This window comes from Oryx dammah, unplaced genomic scaffold (assembly GCF_014754425.2).
Source record: "Oryx dammah isolate SB20612 unplaced genomic scaffold, SCBI_Odam_1.1 HiC_scaffold_8, whole genome shotgun sequence".
Classification (NCBI taxonomy): Eukaryota; Metazoa; Chordata; class Mammalia; order Artiodactyla; family Bovidae; genus Oryx; species Oryx dammah.
The window spans coordinates 34349626-34375829 of NW_024070192.1; the positions used below are offsets into that span (position 1 = coordinate 34349626).

Below are 26204 nucleotides of genomic sequence, written 5' to 3' on the forward strand. Positions count from 1 at the left end.
TGATTGGATGGCATCATCAACTCAGTGGACTCAATGGACATGACTTTGAGCAAACTCTGGGAGATGGTGAAGGACAGGGAAACCTGGTGTGCTGCAGTCCATGGGGTTGCAAAGGGTCTGACAGGACTGAGCAACTGAATAACAAGTACAAACATACATGATTGTATTAACCAGGATCCTATCAGAAAACAGCACACTCAGAAAGGTCTAGTCAGTAAGAATTTAATAGTCTACTTAAAGAGATATGGGCAGGATTAAGGAACAACAAAGTGCAATGGGCCACCCAGAACCTAGCAACAGCATAAGTGGTTAGCACCTCCAAGCTTGAAAGTACAAAGGGAGAAATGTTGTTATGAGCTGGGAGAGAAGTGGAGCCACGAAAGAAGGGTGTTCAGTAGACCTAGGAAGCTACTGCCACAAGCTCAGTGTTGAGGGAGAAATAGAATAAACAGTGGGTTCTCCAGCCCTGAATCCCCCTGCAAAATGTCTCTGTCTCGCATTAGCCAAACCTAACCTGAAGCCTGAGGGCAAGAAAGCTGGAATGGAGTGCTAGGACTGGTATGTGGTCTTTGAAAGAGTCAAGAAAGGCAGGAAACTCAGGAAAAAGTTAAAAGTCTTTATCCTTATCCCTTTCTTACCCCATTCTCTTCCCTTCTCCAGTATAGGGCCAAGCCTAGGGTGAGGTAAGTAAGGCACTTGGGATACAGCATTTAATATATTTTAGGTGGCTCACTTACTTCACCCTAATTCCATCCCTGTCCCAGATATAACAGTTATTAGCTGTTTGGTAGGTAATATTCCAGGCTGTACTTGTGACTCATTTCTGACAGACACCACCTGTTGACTTTTGGCATCTGAGTACTCCTGGACTTCTTTCCCTCCAGCCGCTCCTGGTGTTCTAATTAGGGAGTTAGTGTGGCTGGAGTGGAGTGAGAGAGAGGTTTCACCTCCTCTGGGGGAATCTCTCATTCCTGTTGTATTGATGAAAAGGGAAGGGCCATATCTCTGATGTAATCATGGGAAATAATTGCAAACATGTATTTGCCTTATAAATAACTTGGCACCAACATTGCAAATCAAATATACTTCAATAAAAAATACAATTAAATTTAAAGAAATTTTAATTCTACAAGTTATGGTATCCCCTAATTCAACTTCATTCAATACAAGTTCTGTATTCCTTATTATATGAACTAGTTATACATTGTGGTGCCAAGTTATTTATAACAAATGTGTTTCTATCTTGCTCTAAAAATGATTTGAAGCTGCTGCAAGTATACAATGGCCTTTGATGCTCCTCTTTCACTTCATACCTTTAATTTCCCCTCCTTCCCTCCAGCCTCACTGACTTCTTGCATTTTTTTCCACCACAAAGCCTTTGTTGTTTCACCTGTCCATTCTTTCTCTGTAATCCCCATCATATGAATCCTTCACTTCTCTCAATTTTTTAAATAGAAAATCATTGTTTCAGTAAGGCTTTCACTATGTAAAAGGGACACCCCTGCATTCCACAGTATCTATAACTCACATTCTACACATTTTACTTTACTATTTCCCCCATTTGACTATGAGTACCTAGAAGTAACATTCAGAAAACTAAGATCATGGCATCTGGTCCCATCACTTCATGGGAAATAGATGGGGAAACAGTGGAAACAGTGTCAAACTTTATTTTTGGGGGCTCCAAAATCACTGCAGATGGTGACTGCAGCCATGAAATTAAAAGACACTTACTCCTTGGAAGAAAAGTTATGACCAACCTAGATAGCATATTGAAAAGAAGAGACATTACTTTGCCAACAAAGGTCCATCTAGTCAAGGCTATGGTTTTTCCAGGGGTCATGTATGGATGTGAGAGTTGGACTGTGAAGAACGCTGAGTGCCGAAGAATTGATGCTTTTGAACTGTGGTGTTGGAGAAGACTCTTGAGAGTCCCTTGGACTGCAGGGAGATCCAACCAGTCCATCCTAAAGGAGATCAGTCCTGGGTGTTCATTGGAAGGACTGATGCTGAAGCTGAAACTCCAATACTTTGGCCACCTCATGTGAAGAGTTGACTCATTGGAGAAGACCCTGATGCTGGGAGGGATTGTGGGCAGGCGGAGAAGGGGACGACAGAGAATGAGATGGCTGGATGGCATCACCGACTAGATGGACACGAGTTTGGGTGAACTCTGGGAGTTGGTGATGGACAGGGAGGCCTGGAGTTCTGCTGTTCATGGGGTCGCAAAGAGTCAGATACGACTAAGTGACTGAACTGAACTGACCTAGAAGTTTTAACCTAATCTATTTTTCTTTGTATTTGATGCCTAGAACAGTACTTGTCAAACAAGAACCTGATAAATTTTTGTGTATTTACTAATGAAAGTCTCTTCTCTTCCTAATTTAGTCAACCAACCAATCAACCCATGGCTTAATAGGCAGTGGAGTGCACAGAATTCATGCAACTATGTGTCAGCACTATTCTAGACTTTGGGGGTACAGCAGTGAAGAAAGCAAATAAAAATCTTTGCTCTCGTGGAGCTTAATTCTAGAACATGGAGACTGACAGTAAAAAAAAAAAAAAAAAAAGAATGATGTGCTCTGGCTGCATTAAGGAGGAAACAGTTCCTCTACTTGGCAGGATCAGCAAGATGGAAAGATGCTTAGGCGTTATCAGCCAGGCCGGTTGTATTTACGCTCCTAAACTCCCTCATCCCAAAGATGCAAGACAAGGTATCACTGGGGAAGAGATTAGGTATGCAAGAGTAGCGGAGAGGGGTGGGAGTAGAGCAGAGCGGTACTGAGGTTGAATGGGGAGGAGTCGGAGGTGGAGCCAGGAGCGCGCCCGCTGATGACGTCACGAACGAGCCCTCCTTCAAGTCTCCGCGGGCTGCACAGCGGGGAGTCGCGGTCGCGTCATGGCGGCCTGCCGGCCTGGGGCTCCTGGCTCTGTAAGTGCTGTTCTCTGTCCCTCGTCTCTTTTTTTGTTGTTCCAGGTTTTTTTTCCCCCTGTAACCTCTTCCTTGCCTCTTTGCCTCCCTGACGTCGCTGGCCTCTCCCGGGGAAGAGGGACTGTGCCCGTTTCACTGGTTCTGCGTATTTATTCCATTATGCTTGCGGCGCCGTCTGTGAGCATTAAACACGTCTCTGTCCAATGTTTAGGCTTCAAGCCCAGTGGGAAGCCAGGATCACACTAACGGCTACCTGTGGGCCTGTGAGTTCCTGGGGGAGACCCCTGACGTAACTGTAGAGAAAATGGGTAACCGATAATCCGGAAAAGCTTCTAAGACCCGAAGTGCGTGTACGATTTAGCAGGGTTTGAAAAACAAAGGAGATAAAAGAGGTTTCAAGGCGCAAGCAAAAATCTGTTCAAAGGCTAGAAATAGAGCAATGTCTTTGAAAAACTCAAGAAGTTCAATTGGGTGGTGGTGGAAGGGTCAGAGCTGACAGTCTTTAAGTCTTGGTAGGCAGTGACTTCAACCTGAGGATAACTGGGAGTTATTGAAGCGTTTTAAGCGAAAGAGTGATCGGTTGAGTTTCATTTTTGTTTCCTTAGGAGTGTGGACAGTGGACTAGTGAGTATCAGTTAAAAGACTGTGGTTTATATGTCTTAAGAGGTGGTGGTGACCCCCGACCACGCAGCAATGTTGAGGTTCCAAACGTGAAGACATTAAAAAGATATTGAGATAAAATCTAAATTAAGTAAACTTCCCAGGTTAATACTTTCTCGACCTCATCCACTGACTGGATGGCTTTAATAGCCAGTGACGGGTCCTGGTTTTCCTAAATCTTTACTTTAGCTGAGATCTCTCTCCTGAGCCCAGTTATATCCATCTGCCTACCAGATTCTCCACCTGGCCAGCCTACATACCAACACTGAACTTTCCACAAAATCCACAGCTCTTATGATGTTCACTAGCTTTGCAAATATCCTCAACCCAATAGTTCTACCTTGAAATATGGATGTCCTCTTTCACTTCTTCCTTTCCCTACAGAAGACCCAAATTCAATATACACTGTTGCCAACCTCCCCACCCCACCCCACCCACTCCTTGATTCTGATTCAATAGATGGAACCACCTAAAGCTGCTAAAGGCTAATTGGGGACTTCCCATTTGGCGCAATGGTAAAGAATCTGCCAGGAGACACGGGTTCGATCCCTGGGTCAGGAAGACCCCCTGAATTAGGAAGTGGCAACGTACTCCAGTATTCTTGCTGGGAAATCCCATGGACAGAGGAGCCTGGTGAGCTACAGTCCATGGGGTCACAAAAAGTCTGATGCAACTGAACACACAGCACACAAAGATTAACTGAATGTGGAGGACTGACGATAGAAGAACATTGGAGGAACAGGGATAAAGCTGTAATGGTTTAAGATTATCACTGGGGATCAAGAAGGATAAAGGTCCTACCCCTAAGTATTGTTGAACTCTGTCAGAATTTTTAAATAAACCTGCTTAGCACTGAGAGTATGCCAGACTGGTCCCCTCCCCTAGAGTTATCTATATACAGAGGCAACAAAATCTGGCACATACACAAAGATGGTTCCTGTCCTTCTTAGGAAACCCCTAAACTACAAGGTTAAGATCTACTAGATTATTAGAAAAGGAAACAATTCCAGGGGAATTGTATCTTATATATAATTCATTTATAGGACCTCAAATGTATACACTTCACTAAAAAAGGAGGGGGGATTAATAAAAGAATTAGAAAAAAAAAGGGGGGAATGATTAAAAATTATACTGTCTATGTTCTTTCATGTAACATCTATTAAGCACTTTTCCATATACGTTACTATACAGTACTATGTACTATATGAGCAATTTAAAGGATTTTTTTGAAGGTGACTTTATTTTTTTAAAGTTAACATAGCAACAAAACCTTTATTTGTTTTTAATTTATTCATTTGTTTTTGGCTGCTCTGGGTCTTCCTTGCTGCACCAGGGCTTTCTTCAATTGTGTCAAGTGGGTGCTATTCATTGTGATGCATGGGCTTCTCATTACGGTGGCTTCTCTTGTGGCGCTCAGGCTCTAGGTGGTGCAAGGGCTTCTGTAGTTGCAGCTGGAAGGCTTAGTTGCCCTGAGGCATGTGGAATCTTCCCAGACCAGGGACTGAAGTTGTGTCCCCTGTTTGGCAAGCAGATTCTGAGGGTGACTTTTGACCAGTCTTGTTCTACTTGCTGGCTTTAGAATCAGACCCCTGGGAATTTTCTGGTGGTCCAGTGGGTAGAATTTGGTGCTTTCACTGCACAGGGTCTGGATTCAATCCCTGGTTGGGGAACTGGTATCTTACAAACCATTCAGCATGGCCAGAGGGGAAAAAAAAAAGAACTAGAATCAGACCCCATATAAGATGGGCTGCCACTGCTGGTCACTGCTCTTAATAGATGCATGTGCAAGGTACTGTGGGAGCCCCAAGGAAGGGAGCAGGATTCTCTCGGAGATGCTCAGAGAAGACTTCACAAGGAATATTTATTCTAATTGAGTGCTTTAAGGATTGGTACGGTTTTGTTAAAGAGGCAAGGCCAAAGCTGAACGGGCAGTTGTCTAAGCTGATTGTCTGTCTGAACTAAGACGTCTGAGGTTTCTTCAAACTCTAAACTCCTTTACTTTACATATTCATTTACATTCCCTCTTAACTTTTTTTTTTTTTTTTGTAATCTATTCCTTTATTCTTTCCCAAATTTCCTTGGTGGGTAGGATAGTCAGGAAGGTGTTTTAACTAGCTTTACTTTCCTCAGGAGCAAGCCTGGCTTGAGGTCGCCCAGGCTTTCATCCAAGAGACCCTGTGTCCACCTGGCAAGGAGCCTGATGTCCAGTTAACTCAGTTGGTCATTGACTGTGTGAAGACTACCTGGTTGTCCCAGGGAAAGAGCCAGGGTTTAACACTGCCCCTCAGCTACAGGTAAGAAGAGGTGGGGTTCACAGGAAAGTTAAATTTGGGATTGAAAACGAAGGACTTATCTTTTGAGATGAGTGAGGGGAAACTTGCTGAGGTGAGAAAAAGGTGGTGTAAATAAAATCTCCTTTTGCCAATCCTTCTCCTTCTCCATCAAGCTGCTTTCCTTTAACTGTTGATCTTATTTGGCTCAAGTTGTGTTTAGAGACAAGAGGAAGTGGTTGAGAAGATAGATAATATGGGAAAAGAACCTTCAAAGTGGGAAGAGAGGCTGATATTATTTCATTTGTTTGTGCTAGGAAACTAAGATATAGACAGTGACTTCAGCAAGTGCAGATCATTGTATTTTGGGAGACCTGAGTTTGAGGTCTGAAGCTGGGTTATTTTATTTTTAAAAACTTTACACTACCATTTCCTAAGGGCTTCCCCGGTGGCTCAGCAGTAAAGAATCCACCTGCACTGCAGGAGCTTCAGGAGATGTGGGTTTGATCCCCAGGTTGGGAAGATCCCCTGGAGGAGGGCATGGCAACCCACTCTAGTATTCTTGCCTGGGCAGACAGAAGAACCTGGTGGGCTACAGTTCATAGGGTCCCAAAGAGTCAGACATGACCAAAGCGACTTCACAAGCATGTACCATTTCCTAAACTGTTCTAGGCAATGTTAATAAAGTACCATAGGAAAAGGGTTCCATGCCAAACATGCTTGAGAAACACTGGATGTGATAATCTTCTCTAGGAGAGTCATGAGGCTCATTAACATGTTAAAAGCTCTGAAACGTCCTCCAAAAAGAAACCTGTTTATCTTTTCATAAAAGTAACCACTATCTGGAATATGGGAGAATTCTTGTGAATATCTTTATATTTTTTTCTATTCATGTATCTATCCCTAAGCAATATATAGTGGTTTTACATGACTTCAGACTTTGTGTGAATGGTCCAGTACCTTATGTATCCTTTGGATTTTGCTTTTTGTGCTTAACCTTCTGAGATTTATTCACATTGCTAACTCTAGGTCTTATTTTTAACTGCTGTATGGTATTCTGTCAAGTGAATATATATATCACTGTTTTTTCTTGTTTAAAAAAGGTAGAAATCTGTTTAGGTTTGTTTAATTTGTTGTTTCCCAATAATTGAAAATCAAAAAGAATCATTGAAAAGTGGTAAATCAGCAATTTTTAGGAAACTTGCAGCCTTTTTAAGTTTCTTATTATTCTTCAAGATAAATGTAGAGTAGCTAGCACAATATGTAGAAGATGGTGGGTGAGGATAAAGTAAAAATTATTTGACAGGTAAAATAATTTATTATTTGACAGGAAAATTTTTTATTTTTCCATTTCCTTTCATTAAGTGCATGCTGTATATCAGGTCCCATGGCAGGCCTTGAAAGTTGGAGGACAGGACCCTGAAGAATCTACGAAGACTGACCCTGTCCTTACTGTTTTTTGTCCTGCAGGTGCTTTGGGTGAAGGAACAGTTCTCTCTAGCTGCTTTTTCTTAGGCTTTTATAGAAGTAGGGAAGGATAGAAATACTTCTGAGTGAGACATGCCTGGCTTTGCCACCTACACTATTGTGTATCTGAACCTCTAAATTTCTTCATTGGTGGTATTTCCAGGGGTTTTTGATGAAGATTCAGTGCAATATTGAGCATGAATGGACCCAATATAATATGTGCATAGCAGGGGCACACCGCATATTAGTGTCTGATTTGCCTTTTATTTGCTCTGAAGTCACTGGGAAAGAATGAGGCCAATGCAGAAGGGGAGTGACAATCTAAAATAGCATTTCTAATCTTTAGCACTCACATGGGGATTATGTTCATAAGGGCAACAAGGAGAATACATTGTTATGTTTTGTAACCTTATCCTGTTTCTCTTCCACTGGGGAAAAAAACCATGGGAATGTAAGTGAGTGGAATAATGGTATTACACAAGTGTGACTGTCACTACTTTGATAAATTGTATTACATTCTCTGTGAGATATCTCACAATGGATACTGACTCAGCAGTATTGCAGCACTTTGCCTGAGAATGGCTGGTCTCAAACATCTCTTAAAAGCTGGGAACTCATGATACCAACTTCCCCCTCAGCCTCAACCTCCCAGCCAGTCTCCAGTGCTATGATATTCTAGATTAGGAAAGGAACCTGATTGGGGCCAATGAGGTTGAGCCATTAGGCAGATGTCTTAGTGTCTCCACTGGAGCTCTCTGTGGGAGCTGAGAGCTGAGATGCTGTCAAGGGAACAGTTTGTATTTTCTCCAAAGCGTTCTCCCCACATGCTCATCCCCTCAGGCCACTCTTGCATTCCCACTCCATTTCTCTGGATTGTATCTGTGGCACGATCTTGTTCAGGATCTCATTCAGCAGACTTTCCTCTCGGCTTCCCTAGGTACCACCCAGTCTTTGGACCCAGATCTCCTCCTCATTTTCTTAGGCCCTCACTCCCAATTTTTTTCCCTTTAATCAATAAAACAAACTGTCTTAGTCCACGTTCGGCATTGATCTTTCCTCAGGATCTTGGGGGATTTGTGGAGGGTGAGGATAATTCATAGACTTGGACATAGCTATACAGAACCTCTGTTCTCTTCACTCTGCAGCTTTGTCTCAGTAAAGGACCTCAGGACCCACCAGCGTCTCCCATGCTGCAGCCACTTGTCCTGGAGCAGTACTGTGAACCAGGCTTGGGCCCAAGAGGCTGGACCACGTGGGGTCTCCCTGCCCCGGGAACGACTGTTACTTTTAGGGACACTTACAGACCTATCAGGGAACTTGGAACAAGAGTGCAGGAATGGAAGCCTCTATATAAGAGACAACACTGGTGCCCTGGACTGTGAGGTGAGTAGGAAGGGGGTGGTCAAATGCCTCAGATCCTAATAAGAATGGCATCTAGGGAGCAAGACAGTTAAGTCTCTGAGGGAACAAAGATGGAGCAGGATGCATTGGGTGCCAGGATCCTGATTAATCCTTGCCTGTGGTCTTTTCTAGCTCATAGATCTGGACCTTTCTTGGTTGGGCCATCTCTTTCTGTTCCCCAGCTGGAGTTACCTCCCTCCTCCGATGAAGTCCCCAGGAGGGGGGCACGTGGAGCTCTGGGGTACCCCCGTGCCAGTATTTCCTTTGACCATCAGACCTGGCCCTCTCACCCCCATCCCTGTTGTCTACCCAGAGATGGCTTCCCGCCTGCTCAGGCACAGGTAATTCTTCCATCCAAGGGAGGAGGGAGCATTGTAAAACTGGGAGGACAGTGGATCAGTGGAGGGAGGGAAAGAAAGGCATAGAAAGTAATACAAATGGAATGTTCCAAATCGGGGAAATGATGCAGGATTCTTCAAGAGAAGCCTTATCTAAGGGCAGGTAGAGTTTGAAGGAGGCCTTTAGAATAATGGCTTTGGGGTATGGAAATTTTACATCCCTATTTCTCTTCAAGAAAATCAGAGATACCAAGGGAACATTTCATGCAAACATGGGCTCGATAAAGGACAGAAATGGTATGGACCTTACAGAAGCAAAAGATATTAAGAATACACAGAACTGTACAAAAAAGATCTTCATGACCAAGATAATCATGATGGTGTGATCACTAACCTAGAGCCAGACATCTGGGAATGTGAAGTCAAGTGGGCCTTAGGAAACATCACTACGAACAAAGTTAGTAGAAGTGATGGAATTCCAGTTGAGCTATTTCAAATCCTCAAAGATGATGCTGTGAAAGTGCTGCACTCAATATGCCAGCAAATTTGGAAAACTCAGCAGTGGCCACAGGACTGGAAAAGGTCAGTTTTCATTCCAATCCCAAAGAAAGGCAATGCCAAAGAATGCTCAAACTACCACACAGCTGGACTCATCTCACACGCTAGTCAAGTAATGCTCAAAATTCTCCAAGCCAGGCTTCAGCAATACGTGAACCGTGAACTTCTAGAGGTGGTTCAAGCTGGTTTTAGAAAAGGCAGAGGAACCAGAGATCAAATTGCCAACATCCACTGGATCATCAAAAAAGCAAGAGAGTTCCAGAAAAACATCTATTTCTGCTTCATTGAGTATGCCAAAGCCTTTGACTGTGTGGATCACAATAAACTGTGGAAAATTCTGAAAGAGATGGGACTACCAGACCACCTGATCTGCCTCTTGAGAAACCTGTACACAGGTCAGGAAGCAACAGTTAGAACTGGACATGGAACAACAGACTGGTTCCAAATAGGAAAAGGAGTACGTCAAGGCTGTATATTGTCACCCTGCTTATTTAACTTATATGCAGAGTACATCATGAGAAACACTGGACTGGAAGAAGCACAAGCTGGAATCATGATTGCCGGGAGAGATATCAATAACCTCAGATATGCAGATGACACCTCTCTTATGCCAGAAAGTGAAGAACTAAAGAGCTTCTTGATGAAAGTGTAAGAAGAGAGTGAAAAAGTTGGCTTAAAGTTCAACATTCAGAAAACAAAGATCATGGCATCTGGTCCCATCACTTCATGGCAAATAGATGGAGAAACAGTGGAAACAGTCAGACTTTATTTTGGGGGGCTCCAAAATCACTGCAGATTGTAACTGCAGCCATGGAATAAAAAGACGCTTACTCCTTGGAAGGAAGGTTATGACCAACCTAGACAACCAACATATTCAAAAGCAGAGACATTACTTTGCCAACAAAGGTCTGTCAAGGCTATGGTTTTTCCAGTGGTCATGTATGGATAAGAGAGTTGGCCTGTGAAGAAAGCTGAGCGCTGAAGAATTGATGCTTTTGAACTGTGGTGTTGGAGAAGACTCTTGAGAGTCCCTTGGACTGCAAGGCAATCCAACCAGTCAATCCTAAAGCAAATCAGTCCTGAATATTCATTGGAAGGACTGATGTTGAAGCTGAAACTCCAGTACTTTGGCCACCTGATATAAAGAGCTGACTCATTTGAAAAGACTCTGATGCTGGGAAAGGTTGAAGGCAGGAGGAGAAGGGGACGACAGAGGATGAGATGGTTGGATGGCATCACCAACTCAATGGACGTGAGTTTGAGTAAACTCCTGGAGTTGGTGATGGACAGGGAAGCTTGGCATGCTGCAGTCCATGGGGTCACAAAGAGTCAGACATGACTGAGCAACTGAACTGAAGTGAACTGAGATTGTAGTGGAAAGGAAGGCATTTGTAACGGGGAAGAAAAAGAGAGGGATAGAGAAAAAATGACTCCTCTTCTCTCTACCTTTTTTAGAAGTAAGCACAGAAATGTGCAGCCAAACCTTGCTGGGAATCTAATTCGATTCAGCGCTCTGGTGAAAAGTCGGAAGAAAGCTTACTTTGTCCTGTTTCTTGGTGGATCCTCCCCAGCTGGCAGCCAGGTGTCTGTCATTGTGCAGGTGAGGTTTAGGGTCAATTCAGGAGTGTGGAGGTGTGAGAGGGCTGTACAGGCTCCTAACAGGTAAGATAGCATCATAGGAGAAACCATGTGGGAACGGAGGACAGCTTCAGAGACTTGTTTCTAGAACAGTGCAGTTGAGGGAAGAGTCCAGGTGGTACCTTCCCTACGTGTAGAGATGAGGAGAAGACTTCCCTGCTCTGTAGCTCATTCAAGGAGACAGCTTCTGTATCGTGTGTCCCATTTTGAAAAACTGCCAGAATCACCTGTTTTCCCCCAGAAGAATGACCAAGAAAAGTATTTATCTGAACACCATTAAAACATGGAATAACATGTTCTTTAAAAAAAAAACTTGATACTTATTGTTGAGTCTTTTTACATCAACTGATATAATTTATTTTATTTTTAAAGATTAATTTTTATTGAGTATAATTTTACAATATTGTGTTAGTCTCTACTGTACGTCAGTGTGAATCAGCTATATGTATGCGTAGGTCACCTCTTTTTTGGATCTCCTTCTCATTTAGGTCACTACAGAGCATTGAGTAGAGTTCCCTGAGCTATACTAGGTTCTCATTAGTTACCTGTTTTATGCATACTAGTGTGTGTATGTAAATTCCTGTGTTCAGTCAAACCATCGTAAACTACTGGTTTTGCATAAACAATAAACTCGGTGAGGTCTTAGCTATGAGTGGTGACGTTGAGGTCTGGTTGGTGTTTTCAAGTAGAAATGAGGGTCTGTGAAGCTGAGCACCTGGGACTGTGAAGTTCAGGTATCCTGAGTCATCAGTTGTGTTTCAAAGCCCCTGAAATGGCATTTGTGCTCTGGGAGGAACATGCCCTAAAAGATGGTTATATTTATTAATGGTCTTCTCTATGTAACTTTTCCCCTTTTGCTTAAATTTCTTCAGTAACCCATTGTTGGCCCCTTGTACATTCCATATACCTTCTGGGGTTTATTTATGTTCCTACTTGGATGATTCTCCTTTTCTGATTGATTAAAAGTCTTCAGCATGTTATTTCTGGATTTTTTTCTTCATCTTGGCTCTTCCATTTTGTCTCCTGCCACCCCCAAGAACATTCCTCCTCCGTCCTGGCCAGTGTTTTCCTTGCCTTGCTTATTCTGAGTTCTGAACATTTCTATATTGTTTTTTCTTGCTTAAAACACCTTCCTCTCTCCTCTCCACTTCAGCAAACCAGAGATGGCCTTCAGGACCCTGGCAAGTTCAGCTTCTGTCACTTGGCCTTCTTGATCATCCCAGCCCATCCTGACCTCTTTTCTTTCTCTGAAATGTGTGTTGTTTTTGCCACTTGATCATATATGGCTCCATGTTATTACTTGGGTTTTGTGTCTGTGTTTCCCAGTGGTTTGATATATGTTAGAGAAGAGAGAACAGTCTATGTTATTTCACTTAACATCGTCCCCATACTGGATACATACATACCGTGTTCATATTGATTAAATAAGTGAAAGTTGTTTGCATGGCTGGTCTGTATGGCAGGGTGGGATAGGGGAAATGTAAGGGCAGAATTGTCTGCACAAAATATTTATATATTTTGGAGGAAGCTGTGCCGATGGTGTGTGCCTTGGGGGAGGGATTAGGAAACGTTTGCCATCTCCTATGAGAGGGGAGAGTTCCTGAGAGTTCTGAGGCTTAAGGTTTAATTGGCAAACAGGAAAGATAAAGAAGTAAGGAAAAGAAAAAAAAAGGTAAGGAAAGGCTCTCGAGGAGCCAGTCCTTGAGGTGACATGGTGATGGGAAGGAGCTCCTGCAGAGGGACAGGACATGGGAAGCCTCTCACGTACCATGTCACCTGCTTCTGCACAAGCCAGGTCCCTGCCCAGCTGGTGTGGCACCGAGCCCTCTGTCCTGGTAGAGCCTATGTGCTGACAGAAGTGCGAGTGTCCAAGCTCCCTGGTCACCGTTACCGGGTGTGGATGACCAGCCCCTCCTCCCAGCTGTTGCCGCTGAAACCAGAATGTGTGCGAGAGCTGGAACTGGAGCTGGCCGGAGTCCCCTTGGAGGCCGACCCCCAGTTACTGCCCCGGCCCAGCAGCCCCCAGGACAAGAAGGGTCCAGGTCCAGACTGTCTCGTCCGGGACTCCATACTCTTATCCTACACGGTGCGCACGAGGGAGAGGTTCCTGAGCCTGAGGGGGCAGGAATTGTGGGGTCTCCAAAGAAGAAGGGCCTGAGGATCACCTCCCCTTCGGCTTCTTTGCAGGGAATGGTCACTGACACACTGAATCAGCCTGCGGGCCTCTATGAGCTGGACAGGAAGCTGGAGCTCTGCCTCGCCTACCAGCAGTTCCATGGCCTCAGGCGGGTGGTGCGACCAGGAGTCAGTCTGGAGGTATGTGAGGGGGTCCGGGCTGGTGACAAAGACTCTCTTACCTTTATTCGTTAGTTTTCTTTTTTTTTTTTGGAGCAGGTCGACACCCCTACAACAAAATTATAAAGATAATTAAATGTGTTGGAGTGCGAGGTGCTTTTGTAAATAATGATTTGGACAAGAGCTCAGATCAGGAGTGGAGACTGGGCCCCTGGGAGGAGCAGGTGGGTCCAGAGCATCTCCTTTGTAGAAGGACCTTCTCACTGGAGGAGGAGATGCTGGAGCTGAAGCACAGGTGTGGGGCCAGGATGACCTCAGGCAGCCCAGTGAGCCCTCTGGCCCACAGAAAGGCTGAGTGTGGCTCCTAGGAGGTGAAGGCTTATTTACCACAGGGGAGTGGGTCATGATGTAAAGCAAGACAGAGCTGGAAGGAAGTAACCTGTAAAGGAGAAATTGTGTGTTTCCTATGAACCAGGCAGTGTTAAACTACATTTACCTCTGTCTGGGACTATTGAGTTGCTCTTTCACCTCTTCTGCCTCCGCAGCTCCAAGATGTTCACCTCCTGCAGTCAGTGGGCGGGGGGACGAGAAGACCCATATTAGCTCCCTGCCTTCGTGGCGCCGTTCTGCTCCGGGGCTTCTCTCATCAGGTGCCTGAGACTCAGTTTTCCCACCGAGTCCCCCAGGCCTCCCTGTATGAGCAGCTGGTATGGGAGCATCAGTTAGGACTCCCCATCTACCTGTGGGCCACCAAGGCCCTGGAGGATCTGGCCTGCAAGTGAGGAGGATGCGGATTGGGGCTGGGGAGGTGGTGAGGGGTGGGCCACTTCGTCTCAGGGAGCCATATTCTGGAAGAGTCTGTGGGGGAAGTGACTCCGCTTCTCTGTGTGGCCAAGGCTGTGTCCTCACGTGCTGAGATACCACCAGTTCCTGAAGTATTCGTCACCTGGGGACCCCGGCCTGGGACTACAGATCCTGGCCCCGATTTTGGAGGTTCTCATTCCACCTGGCTGCCCTGGTCGGAACACACATGGCGAGATCCTTGAAGACCCACATCACTGTCCACTCCAGAAGGTCTGAAGATGTTGGGGTATGGGTGGCAAATCTAAAACCCTGGGGGACACCCGGGCACAGGGGACACGTAACCTGATGTCTTGTCTCTTGGACAGTACACCCAGCTGCAGACCCCCTGCTTTTTCCCTACTTTGGCTGTCCTGAAAGAGGAAGCAAAGCGCCGGGCCTGGGCCTCCTTTGACCCTAAGACCCTTCTGCCCTTCCCAGAGGCTTCTCACTTGCCCAGTTGGCAACTCAATCAGCGCCTGGCCTGGTCCTGGCAGTGTCTACTGCCTTCTGCATTCCACCCTGCCCCGGTGAGTGTGGCTCCAGCAGGGGTCCGGGGACTTCCTCTGTTTGCCACTTTTACTACTCCTGCCATAGTCCTTTCTTGTCATTTTGATGGCACTAGCCTTCTTAACTAGACCGCTCCATCTCTTCCTGGACCCCTCTAGTCCACTCCCCTGCAATGACTAGAAATGGGTGGGGTAAAATATAACATGGTTTATAAAACTCTTAATTTAAATCCTTTCTTGTTTCTCCCAGAGTGTATAAAGTCAAACCCAAACCCCCTGTTGTGTCTTGTCCTCCATGGTCTCCTAGCTCTAACCTCCATCTGTAAACTTTCCCTCTGGCTGCTAAATGTGTGAATGCAGGTGCATTTTCCCCAATCTTTCTATCCCACTTCAGGATAAATTCTTTAAGCTCTGAGATCATGTCTTTGTGGTTCATTTTGTAGCTCTAACAGTTAACACTATGCCTGGCACATGGTAGATGCTTTGTGTATTTGTTTAGTGAAGCTTGATGCCTAAGGCCTTCATTTCCTTGCAGGTACTACTTGGGGTCCTGGTGCCTTCATCTCGTAAAGGGTGTCTGCGACTTCGGGACCAGAGCGGTTCCTTGTCCTGCCTACTCCTGGCCCAGCCCTTGCAGCCCCTCACTGACCCCAGGCTCATAGGTTTGGAGTTCAGTGGTGGAGAGAAGATGATGGGAGTGGGAAAGAGGGTCTCTGAACTGGAGGGTGTGGGAGAGAGCTTCTGCCAGGATTCAGTAGAGATGCTCAAATGGCTTATGTTGATCAACAAGTCTAGGGAGTGGTTTAAGAGGCTGGTATGGGCAGGTGGTATAAAGGAGCCAGGGGTTCCCGGCCAGAATCACAATTCCCATCATTCATTTCTCCCTCTGTAACTCCTCACAGACACACCAGGATGACAGCTTCCATTTCTCACCTCCCTAGTTTGGAAGAGGAATGGTCTTGGAGTTATTGAGGCTTGTAGCCAGGGAAACCCTGGAGAGGAAAGCTTCTCAGACCTCAGAACAGGTGTTTTAGGGATTTATGAGAAAGAATCAGGCCAGGGGTGGGATTGGCTGTGCTGATGGAACAGTTTTTCCCTTGGAGGTACCACCCCTCCAAGATGGGGGTCAGGCCTGGGCCTTTGCGTTGTGTCAGGCGTGCAGCTCCTGCCTGGATTGAGCAAGAGACCTGTGGGATGGGCTGCCTCTCTCTGCCCAGCCCACAGTCTTCTCCTCTTGCCAAAATAGAAAACTGTCTTCCTCTCAGGTTGCCTGGTACGGGCAGACAGATTCCAGTTGGTCATAGAAAGGAATGTCAGAAGCAGCTTCCCTTCCTGGAAGGAGCTGAGCACCACAGACTTCATCCAGAAGAAGCAGGCCAGGTAGGTCCTTAGGGTGGTGCTGTCCTCTGGGTCCCACCACCAGGGAAGTGGAAGGGGAAGTCTCCATGCAGGGGGTGGAACACTGGGGCACAATGCCTGCATCGCTAAGAAACCTCTTCCTTGTCTCTCCCAACAGAGTCTATGTCCAGTTTCTTCTGGCCGATGCCCTGATCTTGTCTGTGCCCAGACCCGTCCTTCACTCAGCCACCTCCTCCACACCTCCTCGGACAGAGCCTTCCCCTCCAGAGGGTCCCCACATAGAACAGAGCCGGCTGTTCTTGCTGTCCCACAAGGAGGCACTGATGAAGAGGAACTTTTCTGTGCCCCCAAGTGCCAGTTCAGAGGTGCCCCAGCCCACCCTCAGTTTCCATGTATTAGGGAGCTGGCTTGGGGGCACCCAGAGGAAGGAGGGAACTGGATGGGGCCCACTTGAACCCAAGGAAGATGAAAACTCAGATCAGAAGGTAAACTAGGGCCTGGGACCTCTGACCTGCCCTCCTGAGCCCCAGCTCTCGTCTGAGGGACTCTGCTCTCCCCGTCAGGTCCTCCTTCTGTTCCTCGGCTCCTCAGTCCGCTGGTTTGAGTTCTTGCACCCAGGGCATGTGTACCGGCTCGTGGCTTCTGGCCCTCCCGTGAGTGCCCCACTTCACCACACCCTTCCCCACACCCTTCCCCAGAAAGGGGAAGGGTATTTTGGCTTGGGGTCTGGAAAGGAAGTTCTAGGTCTCCTGAAGAAAGGTGGATGTAGATCAAATAGAAGGCCTGCCTATGTCTAGTCTAGCCTGACTTCCTTTGTCAGGCTCCAGAGAGGAAACAGGATTGGGTCATAGTTTGTGAGGAACCTCTCTCCAGACCAGGACATACTAGGAGATGGTCATGTCCCCATTTCCTGGCAGACATTGATGTTGTTCGAAGAGGGTGGTTCATCGTGCATGTCACAGCATCCTCTGGAGCTGGCTGGCTGTGCATCCTGCCTCACTGTCCAGGATGAATGGACTGTGGAACTTGCAAGCTCCCAGGACATCCCGGAGGTGCTGGGTATCCGCCCGACACTGCCTGAATCCTCACTGACTGACCTGCTCAGTGGCAAGTAAATGTCCACCAGCTTCTCCAGCTCACTTGACTGCTCTCTTCCTCTGCTGTGGTTGTGTCAGATGAATTGTCTGTCCCCTGCTACAGTTCATGTTTCATGAATGTGGTTTAGCTCCTAGAGGAGGGATGGTGGTGTAAGATAGAAGCTGTGTTTCTTACCTGATTACCACCGCTGCCCCCCCACCCCCGCCCCCTGGCTCAGCGTGTCACTGACATTATCATGAGCAGGCTTTCTCACAATTGATAACAAAGCTTAGCAGTAAAAGGAAATATAAGAAACAAAAAAAGCAAGGACAAAAGCTAAAAATCTTTATAGAGAAGGACCTTCCTATAGTGCAAGAATTGATGCTTATAGCTTCAGGAACAGCTTTACTTTCCTCCTGTAAGCTTTTCTGGGGGCAGCTGCAGTGCAGTTGAAGACGCTGCAGAGATACTTCCCTCTGTGTAAACAAACAAACAAACACCATGTTGGATTATATGTGTAACTTTTACAAAACTTCCCTAGAAGTGCAAGTTTTCAAGGACCTATGATTTGAAGGAGTGGGCGCTTGGCCTCACTGTATAAAGCTGAGAATGATGGGCTGACTGAGATTCTAGGGTAAATGCAAGTGGAGATTCACCTTTGCTGGGGTATTTTTTGGTGAGGCCTCTGGGTACAAAGCTGGATTGGGTTTTGGGTTTGTGTGTGTGTAGTGATCTGCTACAGCCCTGTTTTTCCCGTAAGCGCTGTTACTTTTAGTATTTGGTTTGAGACACTTCAAGCCTTTCCAGGACCTCATAGGTAAAGTTCTAGCAGCTACTGTAACTCCTTTCTGTCCTGGGATCTGACTCCATTCTCACTCAATTTCTCTGACCCTCCAGTTTCGCAGATTCCTTGGTGTCTTTTTCAGCTGAGATTGTGTCACATCTCTGGATGAAGCCTGGTAATAACACCTGTTTGGGTAAAGGGTAAGAAATAGAGTGGTGGAACCTAGTGATTCTGAGAGGGACCACTAACCCCTCCCCATTCCTACTGTAGGGAGCTCTGGGGCTGTGAGACGGTGTGTGAAGCTCACTGTAGCTCTGGAGACTGCTGACTACAAATTTCCCCCTCACTTGGATGTGTATATTGAAGACCCACACTTGCCGCCCCCACTGGGACTTCTTCCTGGAGCCCGAGTCTACTTTTACCAGCTGGAGAAAAGGGTTTCCAGGTGAAGACCTGTGTTGATGGCCTGGCTTCCTCTCCTTCCTGATGTGCTTCTCTTGAATGCTTGCCCCTACCTGTGTGGCGATGACAGCTTCTCTTTGCTGTTAGGTCTGCTGTGTTTCTCTGCCATGTATGCCCTTTGCCCCTGCAGTATGTTCCAGACTAGCCCTTCCCTGCCTCTGCCCTCTGTGCTGATAGTGCCAGGGTCAGGGCCCATCCCTCGGGGGAGTGGCTCGGCCTGTGACACTGTCCCGGCCCCTGCCTCAGACTGACTGCTTTCTCCTCCCCTCTCCCTGCTGCACCTGCAGGTCGCACAATGTTTACTGTTACTTTCGGCCGCCGACCTGTGTGCAGGTCCTGCATTTCCCCCCGGATACTCCGGTCAGGTCAGTGGCCCAAAGCCCATCTGCAGACCTCACAGCCTCACATCTGAACCCCACACCTGTTCCAGGCTCTGGAATTTTCTCCATAGCTCCAGGCTTCTCCCCTCCTAGTAAAATGTGTGTAGTCAGAAGGATTTCCTCTGCTTCAAATGAAAAATGTCCATACATATCATTCTACCCAGGAAGATTTAGTGTTCTGGGATTTTAAAGGGTTTTCAATCCAAAATACAAATACGTTTCTTGGCTAATATCTTGGTTTTTCAAGCCTGAGAAATAATCGATGACAATCAGAGATCAAGAATCAAAATAAATGGGGCCCCTGGGGAACTTGCGTTTGTATCCTGCTATTGTGTGAAAATTATATAAATCTTAATTATGTTGAATTGGTTCATAGAGCATTTCAAGTCTACTATGTCCTTCTACTTTTCTGTCCATTCTGTTAATTTTTGAGATGTTGATATTGCAACTCCAACCAAAAAAACTTAATTTATCTACTTAAAAAAATTGTGGTATATAGTAGACCTATATGTACCTTTGCTCTGTATTTGCCATATCTCCTGTAAATGTGTTTTCATACTTAGAGAATTTAAAAAATAAGAAAGGAGGGGCCCTGGGGCTTCCAGGAGAGCCCAGAGGCCACTACTGTTGCTGTACTCACGCCTGCTGAGTCCTTCCAGACAAATTCTGCTTTTAGAACTCTGTTGGCTGTTTCTTGAACCCCCCTTCTCTCTTTAGTGTCCCCCTGCCCCACATCTACCTGGCCGAGCTTCTGCAAGGTGACAAGGCCCCATTTCGGGCCACTGCTTCTTGCCATGTCGTTTCTGTCTTCAGCCTTCATCTCCACTGGGTGTGTGCTCACTGTACCAGCATCTGCCCACAGGTAAGAGTAGGGACAGGCTGAGCTGGGTGCAGGGTGCCAAGAGGGCTGTGATGGGGGCGAGGGGATTTTGCCAACTACTTTCTTCATCCCAGGGAAGGTGTCCTCGTCAGAGCCCCGCTTGCCCCACTCAGACATCTGTAAGCCAGGCCAGCATCAGGTGAGAGCAGAGCACAAAGTGGGCACCCATGGCACCATTTCCATGACTGTCTGCTGTCCTGATGTTAGCACAATTCCTAAATGGTGGGAATTGCTTAATAAATATTTTAGAATGGATGGATGAGGGTATAGTGAGCTAACAAGGTGGAGAGTCCTGTTGGGTCTGGGTGACTGGCCCCCTGGGTTTTGCTGTCAGAGTTTCTATTTCCTAACTGCCCCTGCTCCCCCGCTCCCAGGCTCCTGGTGGAGGATGGGACTGCAGAAGCTGTGGTGACCTGTAGAAATCATCAAGTGGCAGCAGTTCTAGGGCTGTGTCCTAGTGAGTGGACCTCCCTCCTTGAGTTTGTCCGAGGGCCGGGGAAAGTGGCCTTGCAATTTACGGGGCCTGGAGCCCAACTTGAGGTGAGATGTGGCTGGGAGGTGGAGGCTCAGATAGCCATTTTCCTGGGAGCTTGGTTAGAAGCTTGAGTCCTGATGAAACCTCTTTCCCTTTCTAGTCCTCAGCTGAGGTGGATGAGCCCTTGACCCTCTTCCTCTGGACCCTCTGTACCAGTTTCTCTGTCCTCCGCCCTATGGTGCTTTCTTTTGAGCTGGAGAGAAAACCCTCCAAGATCATCCCATTAGGTGAGGGTCAAAGGGCAGGGCTGTAGATTGGTGGGTCCCAGGAGGAAGAGGGAGTGGGGGTTGACAGGGAATTTCTGAAGCTGGGAGGAGAATAGGGGGTGGGGACTGAAAACCACATGCACAGGACCTGTGTGTTTCTCTCTTCCCGTCTCAGAAGCTCCTCGGCTCCAGCAATTCCAGTGTGGGGACTTCCCTTTCCTGACTCGTGTGAACCCCAAGATCCGACTGTCATGCCTCTCTATCCAGGAGCCTGAGCACCCCAGTGCCCCGGGGCCCTTAGTTTCCTCCTGCTAACCGAAACTGCAGTGGCTGGAGATCTTGAGGCTGGGCTTCAACTCCTTTCCCTGGTCATGGCCCTTACCTTCTCTGAAACTGAACCAGGACCCCAGATCCTTGGATTCACAAAATGCTACCCTGCTGTTATTGCTCCGTATTCTAATGCCAACCTGCCTTGAGGAAATTGTGGAAACAGGAAAATCATAGTGCAGTTGTGTTTCCTCTCTAGTAGGTGTCAAAGCACCTGTACTCACAGGTGGTCCTGAGCACCTGGGTTCTGTCTTTGTGGCAGGCACTTGCTCTTCATGGGTTTGCTCCTGACAGGCCCCTTGCTCTACAATAAAGCTCTTGGGATGTTTCTCGCTTTCACTCAGGTGGGTCTCAGGCCTCATGACCTGGCAACCCACCCATCATTTACCGTCATTTTGGCCTTGTTTGCCATCAGTGTCAAAACTGGTTTGGAAAAGAACTTCTGGTCCAGTGAAGTCACGCTGTGCAGGGAGTCAATTAGGGAGAAGAGTGCAGGTTAGACAACATTTCCCTAATGGCCTCGGTTAGCGAAGCTGGGCCGGAAGAAGTAGTCAGGCCTGGAGTTGTTGCTGAGTACAAGGTGATTATGGAGAGAGGGAAGTACGTAGTGTTGGGCAGGGCATGTGAGGAACCCCGTGATGTGGGAACTCCGACAGGGGGTCAGTACTGTGGGTTTCCTTTGGGCCAGACCTAAGGCAGATTCTTGATTAACACCTCGAGACCGGCAGGAAGAACCTACAGAATTAGGGGTTGCAGGAGGAGTTATTTGGAGATGCTCATGCATTTTTTTTTTTTTTTTTTTTAATTTGGAGATGCTCATGCATTTGGTGTTCAGCCATTTCTTGCCTGGGAGCTGCTTGCTACATAGAGAGGTAGAACCTGGCCACGCCTCCAAGCGCTTTGCAGAGCACGGTTCCTCGTGCGCATTAGGAATCTGTTTAGTTTGTGTTTGGGAGGTCTCTGGAACCTGCTACATCGCAAAGGTTTGGGGTATTTAAAAGTGGGTTTGCGGTACTTCAGTGATACATGTGGTGATTCAAAGAACGGCATTTAAGCAGCTGGCCGGTTAGCTCAGTTGGTTAGAGCGTGGTGCTAATAACGCCAAGGTCGCGGGTTCGATCCCCGTACGGGCCAAAAGGGCTACTTTTGCTCATTCGTGTCTGACTGCGACCCTCTGAATTGCATCAAGCCAGGCTTCCCTGTTGTTCACAATCGCCCGGAGTTTGAGGTCCACCGATTTGGTGGACTACATTTACTCCTTCCAATACCTGCTGTTACCCGGGAGTTTGTACCATGGAGCTAGTTACCTTCCCAATCACGAACGACAACGAACCCACTGCTTTTCAAAACCCAAATTGCCCTCTCAGTGCAGGGCTTGGAAGGGCGTTTCGTCAGGCTCAGGGTAGCTTCCGCGTCTGCTCTTCCTTGAGAGCGCGCTGTTGGAGGCGGGCGAGAGAATGCGGGAGCATCCCGGAAAGATGGGGCGGAGCTACCAGTGTGAAGTCAATCACAATTATATTTTTTGGTGTTCTTGCTGAGCAGTTTCCTAGCCCGGGAAGCACGAAATTATAAAAGGGGTAAAGTGTGTGCGGAACTTGGGGACTAAGAAAGGCTGAGAAGTGAGCGCTACCACAACGCATATGTAGTCGTGGCCGAGTGGTTAAGGCGATGGACTAGAAATCCATTGGGGTCTCCCCGCGCAGGTTCGAATCCTGCCGACTACGCATTAATTTTTCTTCTCGGACGCGCTCTACAATTATCTGCCTTCTGTCTTAGGCCTCTACGGGGATTGATTGATCCAGTCGGCGCCACACACACCCTCCAACCACGTGCTTCTTGCTAAGGTTGAGGTCTTTAATTTGCTTCTTTCAAAATCGGGGGCTGCTCTTGAATGGATGTTTGATGTCAAGCAATAATTTATCAAAATTAAGTTTAGAGAAGTCAATTGTGACCAGGATCCATGTGGTAAACTTGTGTATACACCTTCAAAGAACTCTTGTATGTCTTTGGCGCCGTGGCTTAGTTGGTTAAAGCGCCTGTCTAGTAAACAGGAGATCCTGGGTTCGAATCCCAGCGGTGCCTTTCAAAAGGGACAATGAGTTTATTTTCTTATCCTAATGAATTAATCACTGCTTTTAGATCTGAAGAGCGCTCTGAGCGCCGTTATCACCGTTTGAGAGAAGCTCCCCGCTCCATTCAGTTCAGTTCAGTCGCTCAGTCGTGTCCAACTCTGTGCGACCCTGTGAATCGCAGCACGCCAGGCCTCCCTGTCCATCACCAACTCCCTGAGTTCACCCAAACTCATGTCCATCGAGTCGGTGATGCCATCCAGCCATCTCATCCTCTGTCGTCCGCTTCTCCTCCTGCCCCAATCCGTCCCAGCCTCAGAATCTTTTCCAATGAGTCAACTCTTCGCATGAGGTGGCCAAAGTATTGGAGCTTCAACTTTAGCATCAGTCCTTCCAATGAACACCCAGGACTGATCTCCTTTAGAATGGACTGGTTGGATCTCCTTGCAGTCCAAGGGACTCTCAAGAGTCTTCTACAACACCGTTAGACTGCTCCAAAACTTTCCGCAGTGACCAGGGAGGGAATCCAATGCGGGCCTGCACCTTCCTTTGCCCAGAGGACGCCACACTGCGATGGTGCTGGTGAACCAGCCCTGGCTGCCTTCCCACAGTCTTGACATCTTTCTCTACCCTGGGACATCCCTAGAACTTGAGTTGGTTTGTTTTGCTTGGTTCTTCATTAAAGTTCTTTTTGCTTTGAGGCCTCAGAATTATATGTGTGATACGGAGAAGGCAATGGCAACCCACTCCAGTACTCTTGCTTGGAAAATCCCATGGACGGGGAGCCTGGTAGGCTGCAGTCCATGGGGTCGCTAAGAGTCGGACACGACTGAACGACTTCACTTTTACTTTTCACTTTCATGCATTGGAGAAGGAAATGGCAGCCCACTCCAGTGTTCTTGCCTTGAGAATCCCAGGGACAGAGGAGCCTGGTGGGCTGCCGTCTATGGGGTCACACAGAGTCGGACACGACTGAAGCGACTTAGCAGCAGCAGCAACGGCTAGTATGGTGTCCTCTGGTTCCCGCAAGACGACATGAAAGGGCTAGGATCCTGTGGACAGAATGGAAGTAGAAGAGAACATATCTGGTGGGGTCTCCTGGGAGCCTGGGGTGGAAGAGCAGCCCACGTTTCCGGAGTACTGAAGCCAAGCTTGTAAGAGTAGCAGTAAATGCTGCAGAGAAGGAGGCAGGAAGTAGGATCCGTGCACAGCTGACAGGGTCCGAACCTTCTTGGAAGTTAGGCAGAAAGGTCTAGACACCATCCTTGGCCTGGGAATCACTGCCAGATGTCTGAGCACAAATTTGGCTTGAAGGACTTGCTATATCGAGATGACAGGTCAAGTAAGTGGAGCAGCACCACCGGGACTAGATTTGTGCCAAGAACTGAACTGCACACTGTGCATAACCAGATGAATAAGGCAGACCTCTTTTCTCATAGGAAGGAGGACGAATTCACAGCACAGTGCCCCAAGGGCAGTGACTGGGCACTGGGATAAGGTGGAGAAAAGAAGTGGCACCTCATCAGGCCTGATTGTGGAGATTGATCAGGGGAGGCTTTTGATCAGGGGAGGCTTTCTGGAGGAGGTGAGTCTTAGACTCTTAAAAAGACCACGTGGAAATTTGCCTGTGTTCTATTAAACACTTTTGTTCTGTAACACCTTTGTTCAATATCCTGGGAATACAGCAGAGAAAAATAAACACAACAATAATGTTTTTAAAATTAAATGATGTGATATGCTAGGTAAATGCTACATAGAAGAATAACACAAGGGATCAGATAGTATCTGGGGGGCAGGGGACTTCCAGGAGGAGAGGGTTCAGTTATAGAAGTGTCAAAGACTTGCACCAATGCAGCTATAGGAGAGATGGAGAGGAGGGGATGAATTCGAGACATGTTTAGTATAAAAAACACACTAGGACTCAGTAATTGACCGGAAGTGGAGTCCGAGGAAAAGGGAGAAGGTCAGGATGTTGTCTTCTCAAATTCACCAAGAATATCTTTCCACTCTTTCCCACCCTTTCTCTTTCAAACCACCCATGAGGTGAGGGCCCAAAGTTTTACCTTAGAACTCAGTGTTTCCCTGTAAAGTTTTGACTCCTGTTAAAATGTAAAATATTTGCACCAAAGTTGAAATTACATCAGTTGTTTACACCTTTGTTCTTGGATTCTAAAAGTGAGGTCCATAGATACTGTATGGATTTTTCTAGAAAAGGAGGCCTTCATCGTGTTCTATAAGGGCTTTAGGTTTTGGCCTCTGTGCCGATTAAGTGATAAGAAAGAGATGACTAGAGACTTGGAAGGCTAGTGCCCAGGACTGGGGAGACAGGAAATGGAAAAGGCTAGAGGGAGGGTGATGCCTTGCAGCACTCCTTACCCATCTGGAAGGCCTGGGAGGCTGACAGGAAAGGATGGGGTGTTCTCTGCTGCCCTACCTCACTGTCCGGCCAGGGACGCCTGAGAAAGAAAAAGCAAAGAGCTGAACCCTTCACTGAAGTTCCCACCCACCCACCCCGCGCCCCTGACCTCCCCGCCTTCCACCGAAGTTTCTGTGAGTAGGGCTTTAAGAAGGGGCTGGCCGCACAAACCATAAGACTGGGCTGTAAAGCAAGATGGTTCAGTCCAGAGATGCTACGAAGGGGTCGAGTTCAGGGGCAGATCAGAACCCTTCTGGGAAGACACTCAGGAGCAGGAACTAAGCTGGCGAGCAACTGACCCCACCAAGTCCTGCCTGGATGGACTCTTGGCGGCCCCCAAGTGAGAGCAGGCGAAATGTATTAAAACCTTAGAAGCTCGCAGTTTGGAAAGCCGATCCCTCCAACCCGACTTCGCCAGCCGTTTATCTCAATGACGCCCCCTTCGTGGGTCTTCTTGGCCCCAGGAATTATTCCCTCGCCTGGACACTACTCTGCGGTCTGGGGAGATTGTGGGCTCTCGCAGTGTCGGTCGCTCCAGACGCAGGGACCGAAAGAGGGACTGGTGTTCCCAGAGAGATTTTAGGACTCATTAGTTGTCCCCAAACAGGAAATTCCACCGCTAGTCTTCAAAACTCTGCGCAGAGGGATGAGTCCAAGGACGGCCGGGAGAAGCAGGAAGAGTCGAGACCCCGGATTACGGAGTGGCACCTGGACAGTGATCCTAGGAAGCAGGTTACACCGGTGCTCGAGGTAGTCCTGCTCGTGGGCGAGGCCGAGACCACTCCCTCCCACTTCCCCGAC

General features: G+C 47.3%; 1 protein-coding gene and 3 non-coding genes across 5 annotated transcripts; all 4 read left to right on the plus strand.

Moving 5' to 3' along the window:
• The first annotated feature begins 2872 nt into the window (after positions 1-2872).
• On the plus strand, positions 2873-24713 carry CTC1 (CST telomere replication complex component 1). 2 transcript variants are annotated; one of them, XM_040243412.1, is made up of 23 exons: positions 2873-2932; positions 5723-5886; positions 8475-8712; positions 8863-9071; positions 11082-11226; positions 13060-13350; positions 13452-13580; positions 14105-14337; positions 14456-14633; positions 14729-14929; positions 15444-15570; positions 16174-16288; positions 16425-16752; positions 16831-16920; positions 17185-17378; positions 18242-18303; positions 18399-18573; positions 18878-18955; positions 19688-19832; positions 19925-19989; positions 20225-20390; positions 20486-20612; positions 24427-24713. In XM_040243412.1, the coding sequence occupies exons 1-23, from the start codon at positions 2900-2902 to the stop codon at positions 24624-24626; spliced, it is 3693 nt and encodes a 1230-aa protein (XP_040099346.1). In that variant the 5' UTR covers positions 2873-2899; the 3' UTR covers positions 24627-24713. The 2 variants fall into 2 exon arrangements, with proteins under 2 accessions (XP_040099346.1, XP_040099347.1); XM_040243413.1 differs by lacking the exon at positions 24427-24713 and adding an exon at positions 20767-21261.
• TRNAI-AAU lies at positions 21979-22052 on the plus strand. Its single transcript has one exon. It is a non-coding gene; the product is annotated as a tRNA-Ile (tRNA).
• On the plus strand, positions 22561-22642 carry TRNAS-AGA. Its single transcript has one exon. It is a non-coding gene; the product is annotated as a tRNA-Ser (tRNA).
• On the plus strand, positions 22927-23000 carry TRNAT-AGU. The gene has a single exon. It is a non-coding gene; the product is annotated as a tRNA-Thr (tRNA).
• Positions 24714-26204: the final 1491 nt, after the last annotated feature.

What these genes read in the sequence shown, in the direction of transcription:
- CTC1 (XM_040243412.1), top strand. Translation starts at nt 2,900, where the DNA reads ATGGCGGCCTGCCGGCCTGGGGCTCCTGGCTCT. An exon ending in CCATACTCTTATCCTACACG is followed by an intron (nt 13,351 to 13,451) that starts GTGCGCACGAGG and finishes GCTTCTTTGCAG; the next exon opens with GGAATGGTCACTGACACACT. An exon ending in CTGGAGAAAAGGGTTTCCAG is followed by an intron (nt 18,574 to 18,877) that starts GTGAAGACCTGT and finishes CTGCACCTGCAG; the next exon opens with GTCGCACAATGTTTACTGTT.